Here is a 24,952-nt window from a genome sequence, read left to right as displayed (position 1 = left end):
AACATGATTTTCAGATGGTACTAAATTGGAGGAGTATGAAAGCAAAGGTTGGTAGATGTTCGCTCAGTTGACATAGAGGTGTGGGGGGAGGGATGGAGAGGAAATTTTAAAAATCAGGAAATTATTTTACACACACAAGATTCAGAGTTGGCAAGGTACCTTAAAGATACCTTAGTATTCAGCCATAATTCTGTAAACTGAGGCCCAGGGAGAACTGACATTAGTAGTAAAATGCAGATCCAGGGACATCAAATCTACCAATTTTTCAACTCTGTCATAACATCATACTACCTTCCACTACACAATGTTATCTTAGCATGAATGTAAAATGTTATAAATATATTAGTATACATTTATGTATACACACACACACAAAGAGATACACACATAATTCTTTTAAAAAAACATGGACATCATGATATGCCACTCTCTTGTTGAAATATTCTACTCATAATTCTGTCCTTTAGTTAAATCAGATCAAATTACATTGGTAATTCTGCCAAGCAGTTGGGACTGCTCTTTTCAACATAGCTAAAATTTACTGTGTTTTGTAATATTGTATCTTAACCATGAAGATCTGGCATGATGAAAATGCCATCTCCCACTAAAATGCTAATAACTGGTAAATGGAGTATTACAAAAAATTAGCCTTGAAGTCCTACCCTACATGGAAGAAGAAAACACTTCAATTTGTTTCAAAAATACCATTATGGTTAGATATCATGGAATATTTTCAAAGATTATGAAATGGTCCTTTTCCACTTAAAGCAAACATATGACCAACTGAAGCTTGATGTACGCAATATCTTAGACGTTAAATTAGAATCCTTTTTGTTCATATGGAACACTCATTAGAGGGATACAGGATGCTTTATAAACAAGCTACAATATGTAGAAGGGTAAAAAACTTATAAATTATTATGAAGAGCCTCAGAAGTGTTTAGGAACTGGAATATAGGCTAGGACTCATCTCTGTCATCAACCCAACAAAACAAGTTTCTTTTATAAAGGTACTCCATTTTTATTACTACTTGTGATTCACAATTGGTTGGATATGCAAGCAGGCCACTTGTCCTAGGATGGATCCAATATCAGTCATACCTTATAAGAATGGATAGGAAGCTAGATAGTCACTCTTCAACTGCCTTTTAGATTTATACAGGGGGGGAAGGGGACAACTAAAGAATCATAATACTGCGTCCTAATAAATACTTAACTAAAATGACCAGCAAAGCTGTCTGCTGAATTCAAATACAAAGGCAGAGTTTGCTGCAGACAAACCCAGGAAAAGCCACAAATCAATTGTAACTGTTTTGTTTAGTGCTAAAAACTCAAACTGCAGTGATTAGAAAACACATTAGTGTTCATCAATTAGCAGCCAAACGTTTGTTTCAATAATTCATAAGAAATGACTTACACAGAGTCTGTTAGTGTGCTGTCAGGAAAGCCTCTGAAGGAGCAACAGAATTAGGCGCCACACAGTATTGACAGCAAAGGCCAGCCAGGAAGCGTGATTAACCTCTGAGATGCCTTGGCTGATGTACTTACTCCATTAATGCTAATGGAGGTGCTCCCACTTACACGGAGGAGCCATTCCTTTATCAAAGGAATGCCTCTTGGTTTTAAAGTCTTTAGTTGTATAACCTCCCCATTTGCCCCTGAGCTTCTTGTTTCATGCTCTCATGCCAACGAATGGGAATATAATTAAACAAGTGAAGCACACGAGAGGCAAAGTCATGCACCAATGCAAAGCGCCAGATGCTAAGAGAGGTTAATACGCATGATGGACAGGCCTCCTTTGGAGGAGAAATAGGGCTGAGCAGGGCATCTCACAAGCCCAAGGTTTGTATTACTTGAGGGGCATTTGTAGCTTCAAAGAAAAGAAATACCATCGTTGATTTAAAGTATTGCTCTATCAATAAGTGGCAATAAGCCTTCTTTTCACAAGCTGCTATCATTAAAAAGTTACGAGGTCAAAAGGGACCAGTCCCTTGTCCTCAGTGAATAGTCTCCAAGGACCTACCAGGCAGAACAAGAAGCCTGATGCACTCTTCCTCAACTCGTCAACTGAGAAAGGACAATATAAAAACATAATTTAGGAAAGGATGTAGCTATGAGAGAAACTTACTTGTCATTAGTCATAGGATTTGGACCTGCAAGAAACCTTTAAGATTATCTAGTCCAAACTCCTTTTTCTATGGTGACAGAAACTGAGATAGAGAAATGGGAAGTGATTTGCCTGAGGGCAGCCACATGCTGAACTGACCAAGCAGGATCCAAAGTTGGCTCCTCAAATGCCAGGGCTAAGGCTCTTCCCTCTCCTATTTCAAGCTGCCTTCTTCCATAAGGAGTCTTCTTGCTTACTCTATAGAAAGTTAGTAGCTATGTTTCAGAATCAAGCAAAGTATATTTCCAGTATCATGTGGGTATATTTCCAATATTATGTGGGTATTCAGGGACCTCTGGGTGCTACTTTTAAGAAATACACAATCTCAAAATATTTAACAGCTTCCACATATTATGCCAGGATGTCTCAGGCCCCCAGAGAGCAAACTGATGGCATTTACTTCTCCTTGGCTTGTAAAGCTAATGAGCGGTGCATTTTCAAAGCAGAATGGAAAACATGGGAAGGCCTAGCAGTCAGAAAAAAAACCCTCACCCTCTCTCTCAAGTCTGTACAAGAGAGACAATGAGATAAAAACAAGGAAGGTGGTTTTCACAAGCATTTACAGAAAAAAAAAAACCTAGTTTGATCAGGATAAATTAAATTAAATTGAGGGCAGCTCACAAACTGAGGAACTTAAATAGAAATATTAGAGACACCTCTCCAACATCTTTGACATGACTGTGAAAGCCTAGAATAAACTCTATAAGAAAGAAGGACAGTAAGAAAGGCAAAGAAGGCATTTCAATCCATTATGACAATAGTGAAACACTCTCGTGGTCCTTAGACCCTCCTGTCACAAGCACACTTGTCAAAACTTTCCTGATATATTAGGAAGGCAGAATTTATGATTTCAAAGAGAATCTCATATGTGCCTAAAAGGTCCGGAACCGCAGGATATAAGGAATTCTCTAGGCAGAAGGCAGGAGAACTAAAGCATGTATTTACACTCCACAATAACAAGCCCACAAACCAGCGTCCCCATTTTGATATTTTCATCAAAAGCTTCCAGGCCCAATAAGTCCGCCTTACAAGGGTAATCAAAAGGCCACAGAGAAGCGAGATGGTATAAGGCAAAATCGTATACATGCTTCCCCTCTACGGTAAGAAGATTACCCACTAGACTCTAGTCAGCTCTGCTACCGGCAGCTCAGCTTCGGCTGTAGGTGTCTCTGGCTCCAACCGGAAAAGGAAAGGAGAATCTTCAAGCTGTCCTCTCCCCTCTTATAGAGTTTTTGACATCATCAAGCGCCGCCTGAACGACCAGGGCCGATTGGTTCTTGACTTGGCCCCTTCCCCAGCGTAGACCACATTAACACACCTCCCCTCAGCCAGCAGCACGACTCATCACACAGGAAGCTCTGGTCCTGCCCCGGAAGAGCAAGCCCCAGCGTCCAGGGAAGCTCAACGAAGCGAGCTGAGTCATTCAAAGAAAACAAAGTCCATTCTGGCTACACCTGATCATCCTTAACCTTTTTCCCATGCTATATCAGTTATCCTTCTATCCATTAGTATTAATAGCCTTCGTCTCACATAAGCTGTTAGTTGTCGTTAAGAGGTTATCAGGTAAAAAAAAAGGAAGTTATCAAGTAAGAAGAGAAAACAGATGCATTTTTGCCAAACCAATTTATCACCTTGGCGTTAAAGACAATAAAAGAAGAATCAACTATGGCAGTTAAAAAGTGAGCAGAAGACCTAGATCAAAGTTTTATGGGAAAGACTACCCAGGTCAAAGAAAAAGCAAAAATGTATCTTTTATTCAGAGTAGGAAAATTAAGAGGCCAAATTTTGTTGTTTCTTTTAATATGAGCCAACTAATAACAAAAATTCAAGAAATTATCTGAAAATTATAAAGGAAAGTAATTTTATATATTATTTAGAACATGAAGAGGGAAAAAACCTACCTCCTAAATTGACAATCTCCCAAATCAGTGTACACTTCTTAAGCCGGAACTTTTTCCCAAAGAGTTCCAAATATATTTCCATATATCTATATCCCACCCCACCCTGGCCCCAAACTCTCACCTCTTCCAAAACTTCTCTAGTTTTGGAAAAAGCATCAATATCCTTTCAGTCTCCCAGGTTCATAATCTCAGTGTGATCTTTGCTCCCTTCTATCAGTCACTGCACACATACAATTGATAACTAAATTTTGTCCTTTCTTACTTGTACATCTTTTCTCTACTGATAGCTTTAGTACAAGACACTATCACCCCTCACCTGGGGTATCATGAAGACCTCCTAACTGATCTCCTTCACACTTCCGCCCCCCGCCCCACCCAGTTCATCCCTAACACAGCTGCCAAAGTAACTCTCCTAAGGGACAGAACTGATTTTGTTATTGCCCTACTCAGTTAACTCCAGTGACTCCCAATTGACTCTGTTCAGATTCTAAAGCTTTTCACATGTGGCCCCATTTCCAGCTTCATTATACATTGCTCACCTTCCTAATATTCTATACACTAGCCAAATAGCAGGCACTCAAGCCTGGTTTGGGTTTCAGCAACACTAATGCACCTCTCCACATGCAAACAGTTGTTCCCGGCACTGATTTGGGTCTCAGTAACACAAGTGCATCTTCTAACATACAATGAGTTGCCCAGATTGTAATTGGTAGCTCTGCAATCTCTCTCACATGTGGTATCATTTCTTAAATCCTAACGGAAGCATCTTAATTCAGATGTTCGTCACCTCTGGCCTTCACTATTATATTAGCCTCTTAACTGGTCTTCAGGTACCAGTTTCTCTCTACTCAATTCATTCTATAAACCACAGCCCAAATCATCATACTGCACCACTATCACTGCTCTACTCAAAATAGTTAAGGGATTTCCCCAATAACTTCTAGATAAAATATAAACTGATACTAACATTCAAAGCCCTCTAATTTAACCACCCAATCTTATTTCATAATAATCCAGTTCATATTTATTATATTTGAGCCAAAATGAAATATTTTCATCCACTACCCCCCATTCTCAACCTGCCGTTGCCTATACCCATGTAGTTGTTCAATGCATTCTCCAAAACTAGAATTAAGTAGCCCTGTTTCCATCTGGTAAAGTCCTTCTTTCATTTAAGACTCAAATCAAAAGGACCTTTCTTCATGAATCTCCAAATCCCTCAAGCTTTCACTCATCAGATGTCTTACACTTTTGTTAGACATCATGTTTATATTTATTCCATTCCCTGTTCTGCCACCAATCATTCTCATTCTTGCTAAAAGTAACGTCTGTATCAGTTATCTTTGAAAGCCCAATGTCTAATATGGTACAGCACAGATAAGAAGCCCCAACTGAGGTTTGTGGAATTGAATTTTTCAGTAGGTACTCGAAAGGAAAGGCAGGGAAGAAGGAAAGAGTAAAATTCCATCCATTTAAAATCTTGGAAACAAGAAAAAAATGAAGATGTAAACAAGAGAGGAACAAAACTCATGCAAACAAATCACAATTTGTTTCCTATTGATAAAGAAGAAAGGGAAAACATGATCGGGTTAAATGAACCCCCATCTACGTTGTCCCCTTTAACATTTTCAGCCCAATTAGGTAGGGGTTTTATTTTTAAAAAGATAAAAAACATAAAATTATTTTTGTATAAGTTAGTTTCAATTTATTTTGAAGATTCAGATACAGATTTAGAACAAGAAGCAGCAAAGCTTATAATTTTTAAAATCCCCATAAGGATAAAAAGAAGTGATTTCTGTCCACAATGGCTAGTAAGCTGGGACAGGTGGTACAATTCCAACACCTAGATAGCAGCAAAAATGGCAGATCTTATAATGATTGAGAAATCCAATGAGCAACTAGTGTAACTTCTTACACTCTAGAAATAAACAAAAAAAAAGCAAGAAGCCCAAAGGCAATAGAAATGGGCTGCCAGCAAAACCATACCTGAGCTCAGGAAAACAAGTCAGTATCTTTGCAGAGCACCAGAGCCTTCAATGCTTTGAGCGCAAAATCAGAAAGAACAGAGAGTCCTGTTATGAAGGCTTCAGGTGGGTCAGAAATGCCTAGCATAGACCAGGGGTGGGGAACCTGGGCCTGGAGGCCACATATGGCCCTCTAGGCTGCAGGTTGCCCACCCCTGGCAGAGACCATAAATGTGATGTGCAGCAATGACCAGTACAGAATGCCTGTATTCACATCCCAGGTCTGGGAGTTCTAAAGTTGCCTAGCATGCTGTCCTGAGATTGCAGAGAGGGCTGTCAAGGTCCTTACAACTTCAAAGATTAGAGAGCAGAAGGGAAGGAGGAAAAATCTAACCCCAAGAGGTAGAGGTACGTACAAAAACCCAGATCAAGCAAGGACTAATCACCATAGTCAAGTGTATCAAGAAGGAAAGCCTGCCACAGCACAAAGTCCCAGTTCTGGAAATAATTTATGTCCATAAGTATCAACAAGAAATATTAGCCTGTGTGGATAGAATTTGTATCTCTGAAAGGTGAAAGAAAATCATATACAGTCCATTGTGGTGAAAGAACATCTGACACAAGATGCACAGGAATACCCAACCAGGAATCAGAAACTGCTGTCAGGGGTTAAGAGGTGGCAGGTGAAGTCTTTTCCTGACATCCCTGCCAAGGAAGAGATTTTGAAAGCAAACTACTTAAAGAAGACTTGCCCTTGTCACAGATAAATAAGTCTCAATGCATACCTCACAAATTTGAGGAGGCCCCTCCTGAGCATGCTGAGGACACTGGGGTTTGAGCAGAAAGTTCAATTAAAGCAACATAATGTGTGTCTGTATGTATATGTACCAAGAATGATATGAAAGGTTTCCCACCTTCCAAATCTTCTGATTTAGAAGCAAGGGCCAAATTAACACAGTGAAATGTGCTTTAGGGGTCTCAAAAAATGGAGACCTCGAGACTTACAACTTTGGATAAGAGAAGATACAGTGATCAGTGTCCATATCGTCAGCAAGGTATAAGCTCAACTAAATAAGGCTGGTATTCAGGGAGAGAGGACCATTGGAAAATCATCCCATGGAAAGTAGTTGAAAGATGAGACAAAGAAAATAGCTATAAAGAGTGGTCAGTAATCATCACAATCTCATGCTGCATATTAGGGAACTATTAAGATACAATGAAGGAAGATTTAAGGAGTCAACCAAACAGAATCTAAGACATTTCATCAGTTGCAGACAGACTGCCTGTGCTAGTTATTAACTCGGATGATTCAGATGAGGAAAAAACTGAGTAAGGGTTCCCAACAAAGGGTCAGAGAAGAAGTTAAGTCTCTGACATCTCAAGGAATACATGAACAATAATTCCAGGCATAGGCCCTTTGTTGTTTAATGTTCCATATGAAGTGACAGTTGAGAAACAAAGGATACCTATGCCACCCAGACACAGTGATAGTCAGGTTAGGCCATCCACAAGAGGTCCATCCTCTAGAGTTTACTGAGTAGGGGGGTGATGTGATCATACCTGTACTTCAAGAAAATTTCTGACTGAATGGAGGATGAACTGGAGCAAGAAGAGCCTTGGCTGGACATAATTAGTGATATAGAAAGGGGGCTACAGAGTCAAGAAAGTAGGACAATGTAGGATTCAACTGGTTCAGAGTCAAGAGTCAAGATGGGGAAAGGAGGAAAGAGTGATTAGTGCAGGAGAGTCAACCTAGGAGAGAACTGAGAGCTCAAGGGATTAAAGGTCCTGGTACGGAAGAGGAGTCTGGTTTTGTAAGGGAAAGCAGAGGGAGAGGTGAGAAACATCTGTTCAAATAAGAAGATTTTAGAATTCTTAAACAAAGGTCATAGATTTGTGAATGATGGCAAGATCAAGAGTATGACCATCTTTGTGTGTATCTGAGGTGGAGTGGAGAAGTAGGTCGTGAGAAGTTAGTAGGTTGAGGAACTGAGTGGTTAGGGTGCTTAAAGGAGAGTCAATATGTATACTGAAGTCTCCTAGAGAGAGAGAGTAGGAGTTGCAGGAGAAAGAAAAATTGTGAGCTAGATCTCAAACTCATTAAAGTAGGAAAGGAAACCACCTGGGGACTTATAGACAACAGCTATCAGGATTCTGACTGGGTAGCCAAGATGAATAGCATGAATTTCAGAGGAGGAGGGGTTACTGAGTGATGGAGGTAGGGAGAGAACACCAAAGTAGCAATGGGGAGCAGGAAGTATTCCAACTCCCCAGTTAGCCCAGGGGAACGAGTGAAAGTATAGCCAGTACGGGAAAGGGTGACCAGGAAGGCTGTGTCATCAAGGGAGAGAAAGGTTTCAGTAATAACAAAAAGATAAAAGGAGTGGGAGAGGAAAAAATTTAAGATAAAGGGAAATGTGTTGTCTATGGAACAGGCATTCTACACAGCACAGTGGAAGGGATGGGAGGTATCTTGTTGAAACTTTGGTGGGGAAGGGAGCAAAGAAAATAAAGAACAGTGTAGTGGGGGTGAGGAATAGTGTTTGGGGAATGATCAACAGGGGTTTAGAATCACTAGGACATGAAAAACATGATCAGGTATAAGAATGTTCATCACTGAGTGGAAGGTGCCACTCTTCCCAATGGAGAGTTATAGATCAGGCTGAAGGCAAGTACAGCATGAAATGGAAGGCACAAGGTCAGATGGTCAGATGAGAAGCCCTGCTTTACTACTCCTCTTCCCTCTGAAGGATGGAGATTAGGAAGGAAAGGAGCACAGCAGTAGATGGAGGTTAAACCTGCACAGCAGGAGAAAAAAGTCCCATTCCCAACCAATTTTCCTCTTCCTCTTCCCTCAAAGGGCAAGTGCAGCAGGAGATGGAAAGTCTGAGGTCAAAGGGTAAGTTGCTCCTCTTTTCACTTGAGGTTCTCCACATTCCAGTTAGGATATAAGGTTGGCAGCAGGAGGCAGAAGTTGCGTTTTGTTGACACAGATGGCAATTGTTGCTTTGGTGCAGTAGCAAGTCCTTTATGACAAATGGAAAACGCGCAGAGTTGCCCCTGATCACCTTCCCTCAGGTTACTCACTGCACCAGCAAAAGAAAGAAGGCACAAGGCATAAAGGCAGAGGAATTCTTGGTCCCTCTTCTAGAGAGAGGCAAAAAAAAAAAGTTTCTCCTATCAAGTTGCTCACAGGCAACATACAAACAACATGTGTACAGAATAAATTGGAAATAATCAACACAGAGAAGGTACAAGAATCAAAGGGGATAGAAAAAGGCCTCATGTAGAAGATGAGGTTCTAGTTAGGACTTGAAGGAAGCAAGGAAAGCCAGGTGGAAGGAACTGAGGAGGAAGAACATTCCAAACATGGAGAAAGACAGTGAAAATATCTGGGGTCAGGAAATGGAGCGTCTCATCCAAGGAACAGCGAGAAGGTATATGTCACTGAATCACACAGTCTGGTGTGGGGGTGGGGAGCGAGAGATTTAATGTATAAAAACACTACAAAGGTGAATAGCAGAGAGCAAAGTTATGAAGGGCTTTAAAAGCCAGAGGACTTTATAATTGATCCTGGAAGGGATAAGGAGCTACTGAAATTTACTAAATGGGAGAATGAGGTAGAGGAGAAAGAGACCAACATGGTCAGACCCGCACTTTAGGAAGATCACTTTGACAGTTGAGTAGAGGAAAGCCTAGAGGGGGGAGAGACTCGAGACAGGGAGACAAACCAGTAGATTCTTGCAATAGTCCAGGTGTGATATGATGACAGCATCATGTGTGACATGTCATAGGAAAGAGAGGGCAAATGACAGAGCTATATATTGAAAATGGGGGATAGGAGAGAGTGAAAAGTTGAGGATGACAGCTAGGTTATGAACCTTTTTGAATAGAAGGATGTTAACACCCTCAATAGCAACAGGGAATTTAAGAAGATAGGAAGGTTTTTTGGGAAAGATATTGATTGAAAGATATCAATTTTGAACATGTTGAGTTTAAGGTGTCTACAGGATATTCAGTTTGAGATGTTCAAAAGTGGAAATATGAGACTGGAGCTCAGCAGAAAGTAGAGAGCTGGATAAGAAAATCTGAAAATCATCTGGACAGGGATGATAACTAAATCCATGGGAGGCAATAAGATTAACAACTGAAGTAGTTTAGAGGGAGAAGAAATACGTCCCCAGACAGAGTCCTGTCTGACATCAAGGGTTAGCAGATGTGATCAGGATGAAGATCCATCAAAAGGAACTGAAAAGGAGCAGTAAGATAGGTAGAAAGAGATCCAGTAGAGAGTAATGTCATGAAAGCCTAGAGGGAAGAGAATATCAAGGGGAAGACAGTGACCAACTGGCACAGTCAAAGGCTACAGAGAGGTCAAGATGGATGAAGACTGAGAAAAGACCTGCAGATTTGGCATTTAAGAGATGACATTAAAGAGAGAAGTTTGAATGATGAGTTCAGAGGCCAGAGTGTAAAGAGTTAAGCAGAGAGAAAGGAAAGGAAGTGGGAGGCACCTATTGTATATAGCCTTCTCAAGGAGTATAACAACAAAATGGAGGATAGATACTAAAGTAAAATCAATAGGATTTGGCAAATGATTTGATGGGGACAAGGTTTAAGAGGAGAGAAGGAAGAAAATGAAGAGCCAATGTCTCCTAACTCCATGTTCAGTCCTTTTCCCATTATTCCATACTTCTCATATGGTTTCAGAATGAAGAAAGGCCTGATAAAGAGTAGTGGCAATGAGACCGAAAATGAAGAAATGGTCTTTAGAAACATTAGAAAGAAAGAATTGATGAGACTAGATGAACAATCCCAAGTGTAAGACAAAGCTTAAAAAAAAAGGAATCAAACATAATTCTGAGTTCTTGAACTTGGGTTACTAGAAAGGTTTCTAAGGACTTTAGCAACTACCCCCTGCTTCCTACTTAAGAGCAATTGACAATGTATTATATAAGATGACATTTCTCTGGTATAGAAAGACAAATATAAGATTAATAAAGATCCAAATTTCACCTTGAACTTCCATAAAATCAAGAATAAATTACACCATTGGAACATGAAACTAAGCATTTCCTAATGTACCTATGCTTTCACATATAGCATTAAACATTTAACAGAAGGAGTGCAGACCATGCTAAGAAAAAATATCAAGGGTAATAATGAATACTAAAGATTTTAAAGAGTCTACTTTGATAATTTGCTCCAAAGCCTACATGCTGAAGGCTACACCAAGCATCTGAGAGCTCAGAATTGAGCTCTGATAAAGCACTTGAAGATCCCTGAAGATCTGGAAGCCGCAGGGGCAGCCTAGCACTCACAACTCGTTGAAGCCTGTATAGATTTGAGTCGTTGTTCACCATTTTTGTCCCACAACTAAAATGGAATCCAAGGAAGAGCCCAGAAGCTTGAAGTCTCAGAAAGAGCCAGGGATGGAAGCCTTCTCTTTCTGTTCTAAATCAGTGTATCGTTTTCAGTCCTCACTGCTTCCCTCAGGAAATACCTACATTCTCCCAAGCACTTCCCAGCAAGCACTTCCCAACCCAGAGGCGCTCCTATTATGTCCAGGTGACTAAAGAATCTGAGTATAAGAAGCTGGACACCTACCAGAGATTTGAAGTGTCCATCTGGAATTATGTTCCTGCAGGGCCAGCCCAGGCTGACCTTGTGCAGTGGTTTAGGCCCTGGGAGACAGGACCAAGGACAGCAGCTGACGAAGAATTCAGCTGGACCACGGGTCAGCTTCTGCTTTCCTTGGCAACCAGACAGATCCAGAAGACATCCAAACCTACAGTCCAGCAACCCCAAATCAAAAGATCTGCCTCCTGTCCTCTGAAGCATTCAGCCAGGATCCACCCCAAGGTCAGGCAAAGACATACCTCTGATCTTCTACCATGCACTCACCTGACCCTTCCACTTTACTCCCAACCCCAAAGAAGGATCTAATCCCTTGTTGGCTCTCCCTTGCCAGGTCTACCACCTTGGATAAGTCACTCCCACTTGGGGGTGGGGGCCTCCCTTTCCTTCTCTCTCAAATCGAGATCTTCTATGCAATGTTCTCTATGGTCCCTTACTCATCCCTACCTATCTAAGTTTGACAATAAAAAAAATAAGGCTTTAAAAAAAAATAAAAATAAATAAGTTCGCCCTTAATAGACAGCCCCTACACTCTACTGGCTATAATAGGTAAGTTATTATTAGATTTTGTATAAAAGAAATTCCATCAAATCAAACCTACCTGAAGCAAAGTAAAAAGAGCTGTGAAAAAATACCTATCCTTCTGATGATACAGTAGAGAGGTCTGCACTGTCTTTTAGCTAGAAAACATAACCAAGATGCAAAATGAAAGCGCAACTAACATAGCAGTTGACCTCCCACATCTGATGAGAGGACAGGAACTAGAAAGAGGTCTACTTCTGAAAGGAAAAACATAAAAGAGATCTTGATTAATAGAGTACAGAATTTTTTTTAAAGCATAGACTTTGAGGATATTTAACACCTCTAATAATCTAAGAGGATATAATGCTAGGGAAAGAAGTCTTATTACTAAAGGGCAACTTTTATGTCCCCAAATCCAGAGATAATGGTGACATATCAATAGCATAAGGGCAAATTAATCTTAGGGAAACAACTGGTTAGGTCCACTTAGTTAAAATGAAATCATATTCTCCTGTAGGGGATTTTCCAAGGAGTTCACACTGGACTGGATAATGTGCCAAGAAAGAACTCCATAAGTTTGAGCACCAACTGGCCAAACAAACACAAGAAACTTTTAAAGTTATTTAAAAGGTATGAGCTAAGGTTATATTGCTCCCAGCCTCTCCCATGCTAGTGCTGCTGTACAGAGACTAACCAGGTCAGGGGGTTAATTGTGATCCAACTGCTGGCAAGTCTGGTCTAAGGATATCCAAAGTGGACCTGAAATGTTAATGTGTGGCTCTGAGTTAGATCTCAGACCCTACATGGAGCATCTTTCTTCCTGCTGCCTCACAGTTTGCAAAGTTACACACACACACACACACACACACACACACACACACACAAACACACGCACATGTACACACATGCACACACACATGCACACACATGCACACGCACATACACACACACATTTCAGCTTGCTCTTTTCAGAAATATATTGTGTCTGTCTTCACTCAAGCATGTCCACAGAAAACAGATTTACAGGAGCTGGTCAACTATTCAATCCCACTCTCCATTTACAAAAAAAATCTAAATATTTCTGTCAAGAAAAAGAGGAAAAACTATCTTCCATGCTACAGGTGACAGCATTCAGACTCATATCATAAAGGGCATTCCTGAAAAACATATGCAAGGCAGCTGGAAAAAGAAAAGTCTAATGCTTGTGATGAAGGTGGTATAGTGTAAAGAGCACAGGGACTGGAGTCAGAGGACCTGGATCTCATGAAATTCACAGCCTCACTGGGCCCAATTTCCTTGCTGCAGAATTGGAAAGAGAGGTGGGCTCAACTAGGTGATCTTTAGGTTTCCTTCTAAATCTGTGACCCTGTGAATGTGATGTGTCATCAGAATCAGCAAACTGCCTTATTTTCACATGGGGGCTGGGGAAGGGTTCAGAGAGGGGAGGATTGGAAGGATTCATCTTGAAAACAAGCTTGAAAGTCTTGATTGTAGAGTGCTAAGAATGGACTTCAGTGACCTAAAAATGGGAAGTGTTTTTCTCAATCACCCAGAGGACAAACTCAAAAATGCCTCAGTTAAGTATTTCTGATCAGTCTTAAAAGTGTTTTTATTTCAAGTTGGAATTTGCTTTATGTGACACTGCGTTACTTTTGATTTCTTTTCTGTGGACTCTTTTAAATTGCTGTTTTCTTCTGTATATTTGTGCTTTCCATTACGTGCTGTCACGCAGATTCACATTTCAGTCTCTATTATTAGAAGGGTTTGATTGTATACTTCACAAATCAAAAGGATGGCAGTTATAAGAAAAGATTGAAATGAGCATGAATTTGGCCAGCTGATATACAAATTCACTTTCTTTTTCCTTCCTTTGCTTTTTTCCCCCAAATAGAAAGAACTCATTTGATAAATGCTAGGGTAAAAAGGCTATTTGATATGAAAGAACCTTTGGATACTCTAGTGGCTTGGCGAAAGTTTTCCCAAAGGATGTTCTTTCTTTCACATAAAGAAAACCCAGAAATTTTCAAAGACGCAAAGGGATATTGTCCTGCAGCTAGAAGACTCGTGGAAACCATGGACAAAAGAAATGAAAAAGCATCACTCCTTTCGAAATATAAGGCTTCCTTCAAAAGTTGTATCAATTAAAATAAACAGAGGACCTTGGAAAGAACTATAAAATAAGATGATAAACACAAATAATGCAATTGGCGCTGAAGAAAACGAAGTGCACTTGAGAACATAGAGGGATCAAGTAACACATCATTTAATCAGCAATTCTTATGAGGGGCCAAACAATTCTGCCTGACTTCTTCAGTTTTTCTTTCATTTGAGAAAGAGAAGAAAAAAAAAGCAGCTTCAACAGAGTCCAGCAGAGAAACCCGAGCGTCTCTCCAACATGATCACCTCTCCCAGGGGCGGTAGAGATACTCACTTTGGCAGCACTAATGACTGTGGCGGTGTAAGACTGAATGTTGTCTCCACAGGCTCCACCACGGGACTGATGGCACCGGATCAGCTAGAAGAACACAGCCAGAAAGTTAGCACTATTAAAATCTACAACTCCACGATCTATTAACATGTGGCCTACTTACTATACATGTGTTAGTATGTGTGCAGTTGTGGGAGGCATTTTTTCAGACAAAAAGCAAAAAAAGCCCTGCTGAGATACTTCACAGCTTTTTAAAAATCATCTCCTGGGTGCCACTCAGACAGCTGCATTCTCAACTCTGGTTTTCAATTACAAGATGCCTACTCCCTAAGAATCCATAAACTTTGAAATGGTAGGATTTGGGGTCTGGCAGCTTTACCACAAATAAATTTAAATAAATATAATCAAAGGCCTTAGCCATGTCTTTGTAACATTAAATATTTGACATTCTAGGAATTTGGATAACGCTAGTTTTCTTTTCCTTTTAACTACCCCAACTTAGTTGTTTTTTTTTTTTTTTGGCAAAGAATTTGCCATATACCCATTTCCAATTGTGCTTTGGTGCTGACTGAGAACAGGAAAGGAACAGAAGTAAAGATAAAGAAGTAAAGACAGATACCTGCAACATGCTTTCCTCTGCTTATTCATGCCCTATGTATACAACTCTCTTAGTGATTTTCTCAGTCAGTACAAAGTACTTCTTGCTTTGAAACAGTGGAGGTGGTTTAAAATTGTCATAGAGCTCTCTTGGTGCAAATAACTCAAAATTGCTGTCAATTCCTGAAGATAAATCACAGATTTCCTTCACAGAAAACTGTCATGAGAAGTATAAAAAAAAAAAAAAAGCCACAGTTTCATTCCATTCTTCCTATTTTACAGGGAGGAAGAAAGAAGCAAACAAAAACAAAACAAAAACAAACCAACTTCCCCAATAGGGTAAAAAGCATAACAAAAAAAACCCTTGGATAATCTATTTAACATATGAAAATTTTCATTGTCCAAAATCATCTCATAAGAACTGAGCTTATTATTACATGTATTTGGTTATATTATGAATCCTTCATTATTTTGTCCTGAAAAGAAAATTTATCCAGGAGACACAACGGAAATACTGGAGGACTTTGAATCAGAGGACCTGGGCTTGCAACCTAGGAGGACCTGAAGCCTTCCGTGACCTCTGGCAAGTTGCTTGCCTTCTCAGTTTCTTATTCTGTAAATGATGGGGGTGGATGACAGGAGCTCTAAGCTTTCTTCCAGCTCTAAACTTATGATCCTAAGAGCCAATGAAAGCATTAAATAACAGTGAACCTGTAGGGTGTCAGTCCTGATCATGGATACCAAACAAAAAACATGGTCTACCATGTGATAATTACTATGAAAAGGAATTTTTTTAAAAGCAATGCCAATTTTGAATAAAATACAGAATTTGGCATAAACATCCTTTTATCAATGAACAGAAATTAACAAGTTACACCAATCTTTAACAACGTGCTATTCTGAAATTTTTCAATAGAAACAGCTGCTGACTAGAACCAGAGAAGGACTGATAAGAAATTACCACAGAAGTTGAAAAGAAATCACTGAGCTGGTGAGGTGAGAAATATGAGAGCAACTGTATCTCTTTGCTGCCTCCTGCTGGCTATCCAGAGAGAAACATGGCTTTGGAAATGTTAGCATCTTTCCACCCCACCCCCAGGTTCAGGGACTTAGAAAACAAAAATAAAAAGCTTCTGGGTTAAAAAAAAAAGAGGACAAAGTTCCTTTTCTTTCAAGCTAACCAAGTTGAAGTTTCCTACCATGATTTTATAAAAAGCACACATAGGGTGACATGACAGGCCATCAACTGAAGCAAGCCAATCTCCATGTTATTCAAAAAGTCAATCAAGATCAAGGAGTTGCTTTGGAAATTGTTGAAATTCTCAGACTAACTTTACTGGCATTAGTTTAAGGGCAACTACCATTGCAGAAAGGAAATACAAGATTGGTATGTTGCACGGATTTTCAGCCTTTTTAATGTTTGGATCCGTTTGGCTGATTTTTTTCTATTTCAATTCTCTTTTTTGTCTCTAAAAATATTATTTGATATATGGGAAGGCTCTCTAGGAGGGATACTAGGGGAAAATTTTGGTAGTTTAAAAAATATATCAATAAAAGTTTCTTTGAAAACGTAAAATCAACTAATGATAATTACACCAGCACTGAACACGCGAGCTGACCCTTAGCAACTGCTTAATAACTTCTCACTGATTGATTGACTGGCAATTTGCTTCAACCTGGAAACCCTAGTAAAAATGGCATTCTAAAGTAATTGCTCAGAAACAATTATAAGAAGAAATAGGACTGGCTATTGTGGGCCCATAGAATTCCAGGACCATTCATCTCAGCAGGAAGAAAATAGCTTCTGGAAAGCAGAACCAGTGTTAGAGTAGCAACTTCTTTCTTAGTTGATCATGCTGCAGTGTCAGCAGTGTACACAAATTCTGGGCCTGTGGTCTGCCCCAGCTTGAGCTCTCACAAAATCACCCAAGGTGTATAGTGAGGAATGATTGTGTCTACAACAGCGGATCCACATTTCAACTATGTGATCACAAGCCTTTCCCCATACTCACAAAATTTAATTATTTCCACAATACCTCAAAATGTATATGCAAAATATGGCACATATAAGGATCCATTTATAATCGCCAAAAGACAATGTATAGCCTTCCATTTATATGTCTCTAGCCCTCAACAGAAATGTATTACAGATGTGAACATCAGAAGATATCATTATGTCACCATACAGCATTGCAAACCATTTGTCAACAAAGTCAGAAAAAAATAATTCAGAAAGGAGTATCGTCAGGAAAATTTAACTGGAAAATGGCCAAGAACAGCCTAACTAGGGCACTGGGTCAAATGCCAAAAGCCCATGTGGCATAAAGGAAATTTTGGACATATCACTGAACGTATCTAGGAAAAAACTTACATAATCATGGGCTTTTTAAAAAACGTGATGCATTTTCAGAGGCTGAGGATTTACTAGCTTTGTGGGTTCACCAAATAATTATTTTCCTTACCACATCCTTATTTTGTCAAAAGCTCTTTACTTCTGCTTGGGACTAACTAATAGTAACCATTCCAAATTTAGCAAAAATGAAATTGGATTGCTGGTCATCTTTGAGATATGGAACAATTGGCTGTAAGCTAAATTTATTAGTATTCAAATTCCTAGATGCCATGGAAAATGATGATTTTTTGGAGAAGAACTTTCTTTTACTATTTATGGAAAGATGCCAAGCAGGGAAGAAGAAAAATAAACACACAGTTTCTATAAGAAAGAAACTTTGTCCAGCAGCCAAACTCCTTGACGGGGAGACAAGAGATGTGAGATCCACTCTCAGAAACAGCATCCTAGGAATAGCCAGAACCCTAGGTAGTTTAGTTGGAGTACTATGACTTTAGATATCTAAATAATTAAGACCTGACCCCCTGTTTGATATGGCTTTGACAAGAGATTAAAGTATTGACTTTGGAGAAAGATTCAAGTACTGATTGAAACAACTGCTTCAGTTTCCCCAATTTAATGATAGAGACAATGGGGTGAACTGCCACCCTCAAATCTTATAAAAGTAATTAATGTTAAAAGTATATTTAAATATTGTTATCTTTGTTATGCTTTTGAGTAACTGGAAGAGAAGCACTTTAGATGGCCTTTTATTACCAAAACTTTAACATTTCATCACCTAATCTCAATTCCAATTCTCTGTTAAGAAATATAAAATTAAAATTCTTTATCTAATTCAAAACCCTACAAAATTACAAGCAGCACAGAATTAGGGAGAAAGGGCTCTGCGCTGGAATGATTACCACTCAAAGATGAAAAGACCATAGTTGTATAGTGCTTTGACTAGTATGGAAAATATTTCTTGGCTCTTGCAGGAAAGGTAATTGTCAAAGCATATATTGTCTTACCTTGTTTTCTGCATATGCAAGCCAGCGGCTTCCAAGAGCAATGGGATTCATGTTTGGCCCTGGACAAGGATAGCAGCCTGAAAAATTTCAAATGGCAACATTAAGAAATTTCTTAATTGCTATTTAGTAGGAATTTTATGTATTAGAGCCAGGAAAAGAGACCCCCAAAAACTCTAAACAAAAAAATTTTTAAATGACAAACAATCAACAAATGCTTACATTTTTTAAGTGGAAGATAAAATTCCACTGACACAAGCCATCATTTTAAGAGTTAAGTGAGTGTGAATGTTCGTTTTTCCTTCTGCCTGACCTTTCTTCCTGATTCTGACTCATTTGGAGAAGAGGAACATGTTGCAGCTTTTTTGCATTATCACATAAAATTTAGGTGGAAGTATAAATTACTTTTTAGCAGAAATTGGGTAACCTACACATCTTTTTGTCCATGCCTTCTACAGTGAGATGCAACAGTAACTTAAAAATACTGGGAAGTATAGGGATCTTCAAGACCCAAATATGCAGAACAGGAAGAGAATTAGGGAAAAACAAGGTCAGAATGAAATCAGGAAATTTAGTGGAAAGAAGATCATGCAATTCTAATTCTATAATCCATATGTTTCTCAGAAATTATTCTGTGGGAGAAAAGAAGAAAAAAGAGGGTGCTGAATCTATTGTAGAATGGCTATGGAACAGAAGCAAAAAGGAAACTGAGGCAGAAACATAGAAAGAGCTTTCTTGGTAGAGGGATGGTGGAGAATCATTCATCTAGCCTGTGCATTTACACTTAGCATTCAATTTCATCTCCTGTGCTTCCTGTCCTGACTATTAATAGCAACACCAAATCTAGGTTTGTTTCCCTCCAATCAGCAAGATTTAATTCAATATTCTTGGCAGCACAGAACTAAGAGTCCTGGAAAAACCTACATACCCTTACCCAGTTCCACCAACAATGAAACATTAGATCAGTCAACAAATGCACAAGGGTTTACAATCAGAGAGACTGAAAACTCCCAGCTTTACCACTAACTTCCCTTGTTGGTCTAGACAATGCTCCTCCTTCTCAGCCTTGATGTCCTCATCTATAAAACGACTGAAGTAGTATGGAGAAGCACATAAGACAATGTAAAGTATTCACAAAGAATAAAAACAGTACTGTAAATGCTGATTTATTGATTGTGTAGGATGCTTCTCATGAGCACAGGCTGGTCCCTTAAACAATTGTCTCCAATGTGCACAAGGATGATAAAGCTAAATATTTGTGCTTCAGTTTGGAGATTGAATTTCTTTACTGTTTTTTTTCATACCACTACATAATCAAGAGAAATTAATTATTGACAAGGACTCATTTTTAAATGGCAACTGAAAGCAAAGAAGGGAAGAGAGGGAAGGAAAGAGATAAAGACAAAAGAAAGAAAGCCAAGGAAAAGCATGGAAATGCTGTAATAGGCATTGCAGACAATATATATCTTACAGTACCCTACTGAGCAGGATTTTCCAATCTCTTATTGATCCTGAGAGGAAGTGCCTAATCAATGTCTATCTTCCTTACTAGTTGACTACAGAGTAAATAAGTCAATCATTAAGCAAACTTTCAACCCATCATTAGTAGAAGACTAGCCAAGAGGGATTCTCTAAGAGGTCACAGCAATGGGGTCATTATTTTTTTTTCCTCCAAAGAAGCGAGTATCTTTATCATTGGTAGCAAAAACTGATCTATGATTTAAAGGAACAAAAAGCAGCTATTAACAATTCTGTGGACATAAAATGAGGAGATACTGATGTTCAAGAAATACTGGTTACAGTGTTGCTGGAATTTGGGAATAAAAATCTAATGAGCCCGCAGAATATAGTCTGAAGTCCTGATTATGAAAGGAACAGGAAACCCATATTTATCACAAGATAATACAAATGTGAGGCTGGAAGGGCAGAAACCAGCTTTAAAGGTTTTGTTTTCTAGCAGAAGCCTATGTGTTTTTGCACAAGCAAATCCTGAAGATACATGCCAGTCAAATCACAGTTTTCTTTTTAATCAAGTATGGCCTTTCATGAAGTGAAAATACTTTTGTAACAATAAATACAATTATTCATTTGAGAACAAAGGGAATATACCAATATCCAAACTACACACATTTAAATTTTCCCTTATAACAGAACCACAGCTGTTGGAAGGAATAAATGGGGGGGGGGGGGGGCGGAATGTAGGGACATCAAGTCAAGGACATAAAATTCAGCCCAAAATTAAGACAGATGTTAAAAATGCTGTCACCTTCCTGAGCTTTGTGTGATATGGGGGTAGCAGGAGGCTATTAAGAAGGAGAAAAATACAGTGCTCTTTTAGCTTGTAAATATAAATGGGTTCTTCTATTTCAAAGTCTCTTGGCTATGAGTTAAACTATCGTCCTCTCTCAAGAAATCTGAATCAGTTTAACTTAGGTGATGTTATTTAGGCGTTTTTTTTACCTTGCTAATGAATAACTGACTTTAGCCATTTACAAAGCAGGGCCAAAGAAATATCTGCAGGGGTCCAGAAGTGAATTATTCATCTGAAACCAAGCCCCTGCACCTCCCATCAGCCCACCAGATCATAACTCTATGGGCAAACCAAAAGAATTGTGGGAGTTCCTCTTCCTGTAGGCTTAAAGAACATGAGAAAAAAATTCAGGTGAAGTACCTTAACTTCCTCAGTTGTACAAGAGAGATGAGAGGTAGTGGAGCAGAGGGACTAGAGAAATGGCCTAAGAATCAGGAAAACTTGGGTTCAAATCCTGCATGTGACACACAAGTAAACAAGTCATGCCAGATTTCAGCAACTCGGGCAGCGCTCTAAAACAAGGTACACATGAATTGCTCATCTCCACTGGTGAAGGCAATCTCCACAGTGAGGGATCCCCTGCAGCTACCTAATCCTTACCTTCTCTTTCTTCCTCAAGTTGTCTATTCACATCTCCCCCTCCCATCTCTTTCTCAACTGAAGATATTTTCTCTTAATTAAATGAGAAAACTGAGGTCATTCAACATGAATTCTTTCTTTCCCTTTTCTCTTCCTTAAAATACCCATTAACATCATCCCTCATTCTGTTCTTTCCCATAGTCTGTGACACTGAGGCAGCCTTTCTCCTTGTGAAGGCCAACCCTTATAAATGTACACTTGAAGCCATCCCCTTCTATGTTCTCCAGCAAATTAAGCAGCATCCTCAATAATTTTCTCTCATCCTCTCTCTCTCTAATCTTCAGCTTTCAAACATGCCCAAATTTCCTTCAACCTTCAAAAACTTTTACAACAAGCCTACATTCCCTTAGAGCTATAGTGTTTTAGCTCTTCTCCCTTCCTCATGCAAAGTCCACGAAAAAGCTGTCTACACTTACTACCTAAAATTAATTTCCTCTCAATCACCCCAATCCCCTTTGTGATCTGGCAACTGTCCTCACTCAACTCAAACTGCTCTCTCCAGAGTCACCAATTATCTCTTAACTACCATATGTGATGGTAACAGAAGTATGAAGAGACTTATATGACATGATGAAAAGGGAAGTAAGCAGAGCCAAGAAAACAATGTCCACAATGAATAAAACACTGGAAATGAAAAGATGAACACAAAAATTAGATATTTGTTGAAAATTACAAAGAACAAGCTTGGTCCCAAAAAAGAGATATGAGAAGAGACCTCTGGTCAGTTCATTCTAGAGGTAGGGGGTCTACAAGGAGCAAAACTGCACATATTCTCATGGTTCTTTCCTCCACATATTGATTCATTTTGATAGTTTTTCTCTTCTTCCTCTTTTTCTTTAAAAAAAAAAAAGTTATGTAAAATTGGTCTCTGGAAGAGGAATAAAGGGGGAAATTGAAACAATGCCAAAAAAAAATTTTAAATAAAAATAATAAATTTTCATAAAATTTTTTATTTCATACTTTCCTAACCCTAATTAAACCTTTCTAAGTTGACTCCAGTTATCAGATTACAGATGTTAAATAACTGTACAGCACTGTAACCAAATGCCAGCTGCAGAAACTACTGAGATGCACAGGGTTATTTGGTCCAGGAAGACCACAGAATACAGGTATTTTAATAATTCTATCTGTATTTTATAATTTTAATTTGCCTTCAATAATAGTTTTCTATAGAATCACCTTAGAGACCCTGTATTCAGGGGTGGGGAACCTGCGGCCTTAAACCTCTAGGTCCTCGGATTCTGCCTTTTGACTGAGTCCAAGTTTTACAGAACAAATCTTTTCATTAAGGGGATTTGTTCTGTGAAGTTTGGATTCATTCAAAGGGCTGCACTTGAGGACCTAGAGGTCCACATGTGGCCTTGAGTCATAGGTTCCCCACACCTGCTCTAACCCAATTCCCTAACTATAGAAATGCAGAAACTGAGAACTACAGAGGTCACGTGATTTGACCAAGGTCAAACTGGTGGTAAGTGGCAGAAATGGTATTAAAACCCAAATTCTTTGACTGAAAAGTCAATATATTTTCCAAAGTGCCATGTTAAATTTCTTATCACATGCTATTCTTATAGTAATGGACCTAAAAGCAGCTCTACAATCCTCCTACCAAGTAAACTGTTTAAGCTTTGTGATAGCAATTTTCCTCACTGAATTTGCTTCACTCACTTCAAAGTTTAGGCATTTGTTACAGATCAGTAAGGTTGCCAGATAGACCTCCTGATAAAATTAGCATTAATGTTTATAGTAATAGACATGATACTCATATAAAAACAAACATAAAATATCTCTCTTGGAATAACTAAAGTCTTTTATTATATGCTATCCATACTATGGATAACATAGATTAATTTTTAATTAACAGTGAAGTAATTTAAATTACTTATAAATGCACACAATATATTTTGTATGCCTCACTCAAGCAAGAAACAAACATTTTCTTACTTGAATGAACACCTCTTCTCTTTGCTTCTCAAGCCTCCCACACTATTTCCTTCCCAAAACTTCTTGGCTAAGCATAAGCAGTCCAGCAGGAAATTATATTTGATGCCAATTAGAAGCTGGTGGAATTTATTATTTAGGGAAGTGACACGGTCAGATCTGCAGTTTAGGAAAAGGAAACTAAACTCATTATTTTACCAAAAAATAAAAGACTATTATAAACCAGATTTCTCTTCTCCATATCTCAACACCTAAAAATCCCTTGACACTATCCCCCATTCCTTTCTTCACTGGAGAAGTTTCCAACGAAGTGACAAACTTTCTACTTGCCACACTCCTCTACATGCAACCTTAATTTTAGCCCCAAGGAAGAAGGAGAGAAGAGGAACGAAGGAAAGAAAAAGAGGATAATTAAAGAATAAAGAAAAGAGGAAGGAAAGGAAAAAAGAGAAAGCAAGAAAGAAAGAGAGGATGGAAAGAAATGAGGGAGGGAGGGAAGGAGAGAATTGTGGGGACAATTGAGCAGCAGAAACAATAGGGATGGATCATGTGTAGAGGCAGAGGAGCTGGACTTTAAGACGAAAAAAAAGATAAAAGGGATCTAATTTAATCCAACAATCTCATTTTTTAAATGAGGAAACAAGCCTAGACAACTGAAACTCAGATCTAGTTAGTACATTAGTCAGGACAAGAATTCTAGTCTCTTGACAGCTAGAATCCAGTGTGCTTTTGATATACAAAATTCTTTCATCAACAATTTTTTGAGTTACAAAAATTGGGGTTGACGTAAATATATTTCTATTTCTAGCATGAAAAATTTGAGAGGCTGCATGACAATACAAAGAGAGTTGCATCAAAGTTAGGAAGACCTGGGTTCAAGTCCCACCTCAGATATACACTGGTTGTGTGACCCTGGGCAAGTCATTTAACATCTCAATTCTCTAGGCAAAAAAGATGCTAATCTACATTGGTAGAAGGTGCTTCCTCACCGTAGGGTTCACTTAACCAGTGAAATCATATGATCAATCCATGTCCCATTCTATTCTAACATAAAATACAGTACTTTCTAGTGGTCAGGATGAGCTTTATACATAATTTGTGAGGAGATGGCATTTATTATAAATATTGTTTTCAGAGGATTCTATCATTACCTTAGAAGGAACCACCTATATTTAAGTAGTTAATATATCTCCTACATTCAATATAGTCCAATAATGACCTTAACTGTCTTAAATGTCAAAAATGTTTCATAAATTCTGTTCTACTGCAAAAAATCCCTGAAAAGCCAAGTACAATTTACCATTTTCCATTTCCACTTTTGGGGCTGCTTAACTGGAAACACAGTGCACCTCAGGGCTGTACAATGTTGGAATGAAAAGCAAATTGTTTTCTTTCTCTCCAAAAAACCCCACTTAGCACTGGAGTCAGCAGAACAGCAGCCACTCAGCAAAAGAAAGGGCTGACAATGTGACCTGTGCTCACTTCATTATCCAA

The 24,952-nt window shown here is 38.9% G+C and overlaps 1 protein-coding gene across 9 annotated transcripts in view; it reads right to left on the bottom strand.

The window, feature by feature from the left end:
- Window positions 1–24,952, bottom strand: part of BCAS3 (BCAS3 microtubule associated cell migration factor) — a 772,682-nt gene that overhangs the window by 572,454 nt on the left and 175,276 nt on the right. For all 9 annotated transcript variants that reach the window (XM_036754180.1, XM_036754172.1, XM_036754177.1 and 6 more), the window contains exons 10-11: window positions 18,574–18,650; window positions 14,623–14,706 (exon numbers count right to left, since the gene is read on the bottom strand). In XM_036754180.1, the coding sequence (XP_036610075.1) occupies window positions 14,623–14,706; window positions 18,574–18,650 (161 nt within the window). The remainder of the gene's footprint in view (window positions 1–14,622; window positions 14,707–18,573; window positions 18,651–24,952) is intronic.

Source organism: Trichosurus vulpecula, chromosome 4 (genome assembly GCF_011100635.1).
Source record: "Trichosurus vulpecula isolate mTriVul1 chromosome 4, mTriVul1.pri, whole genome shotgun sequence".
NCBI lineage: Eukaryota > Metazoa > Chordata > Mammalia > Diprotodontia > Phalangeridae > Trichosurus > Trichosurus vulpecula.
This window is presented reverse-complemented; position numbering and strand designations above follow the sequence as displayed.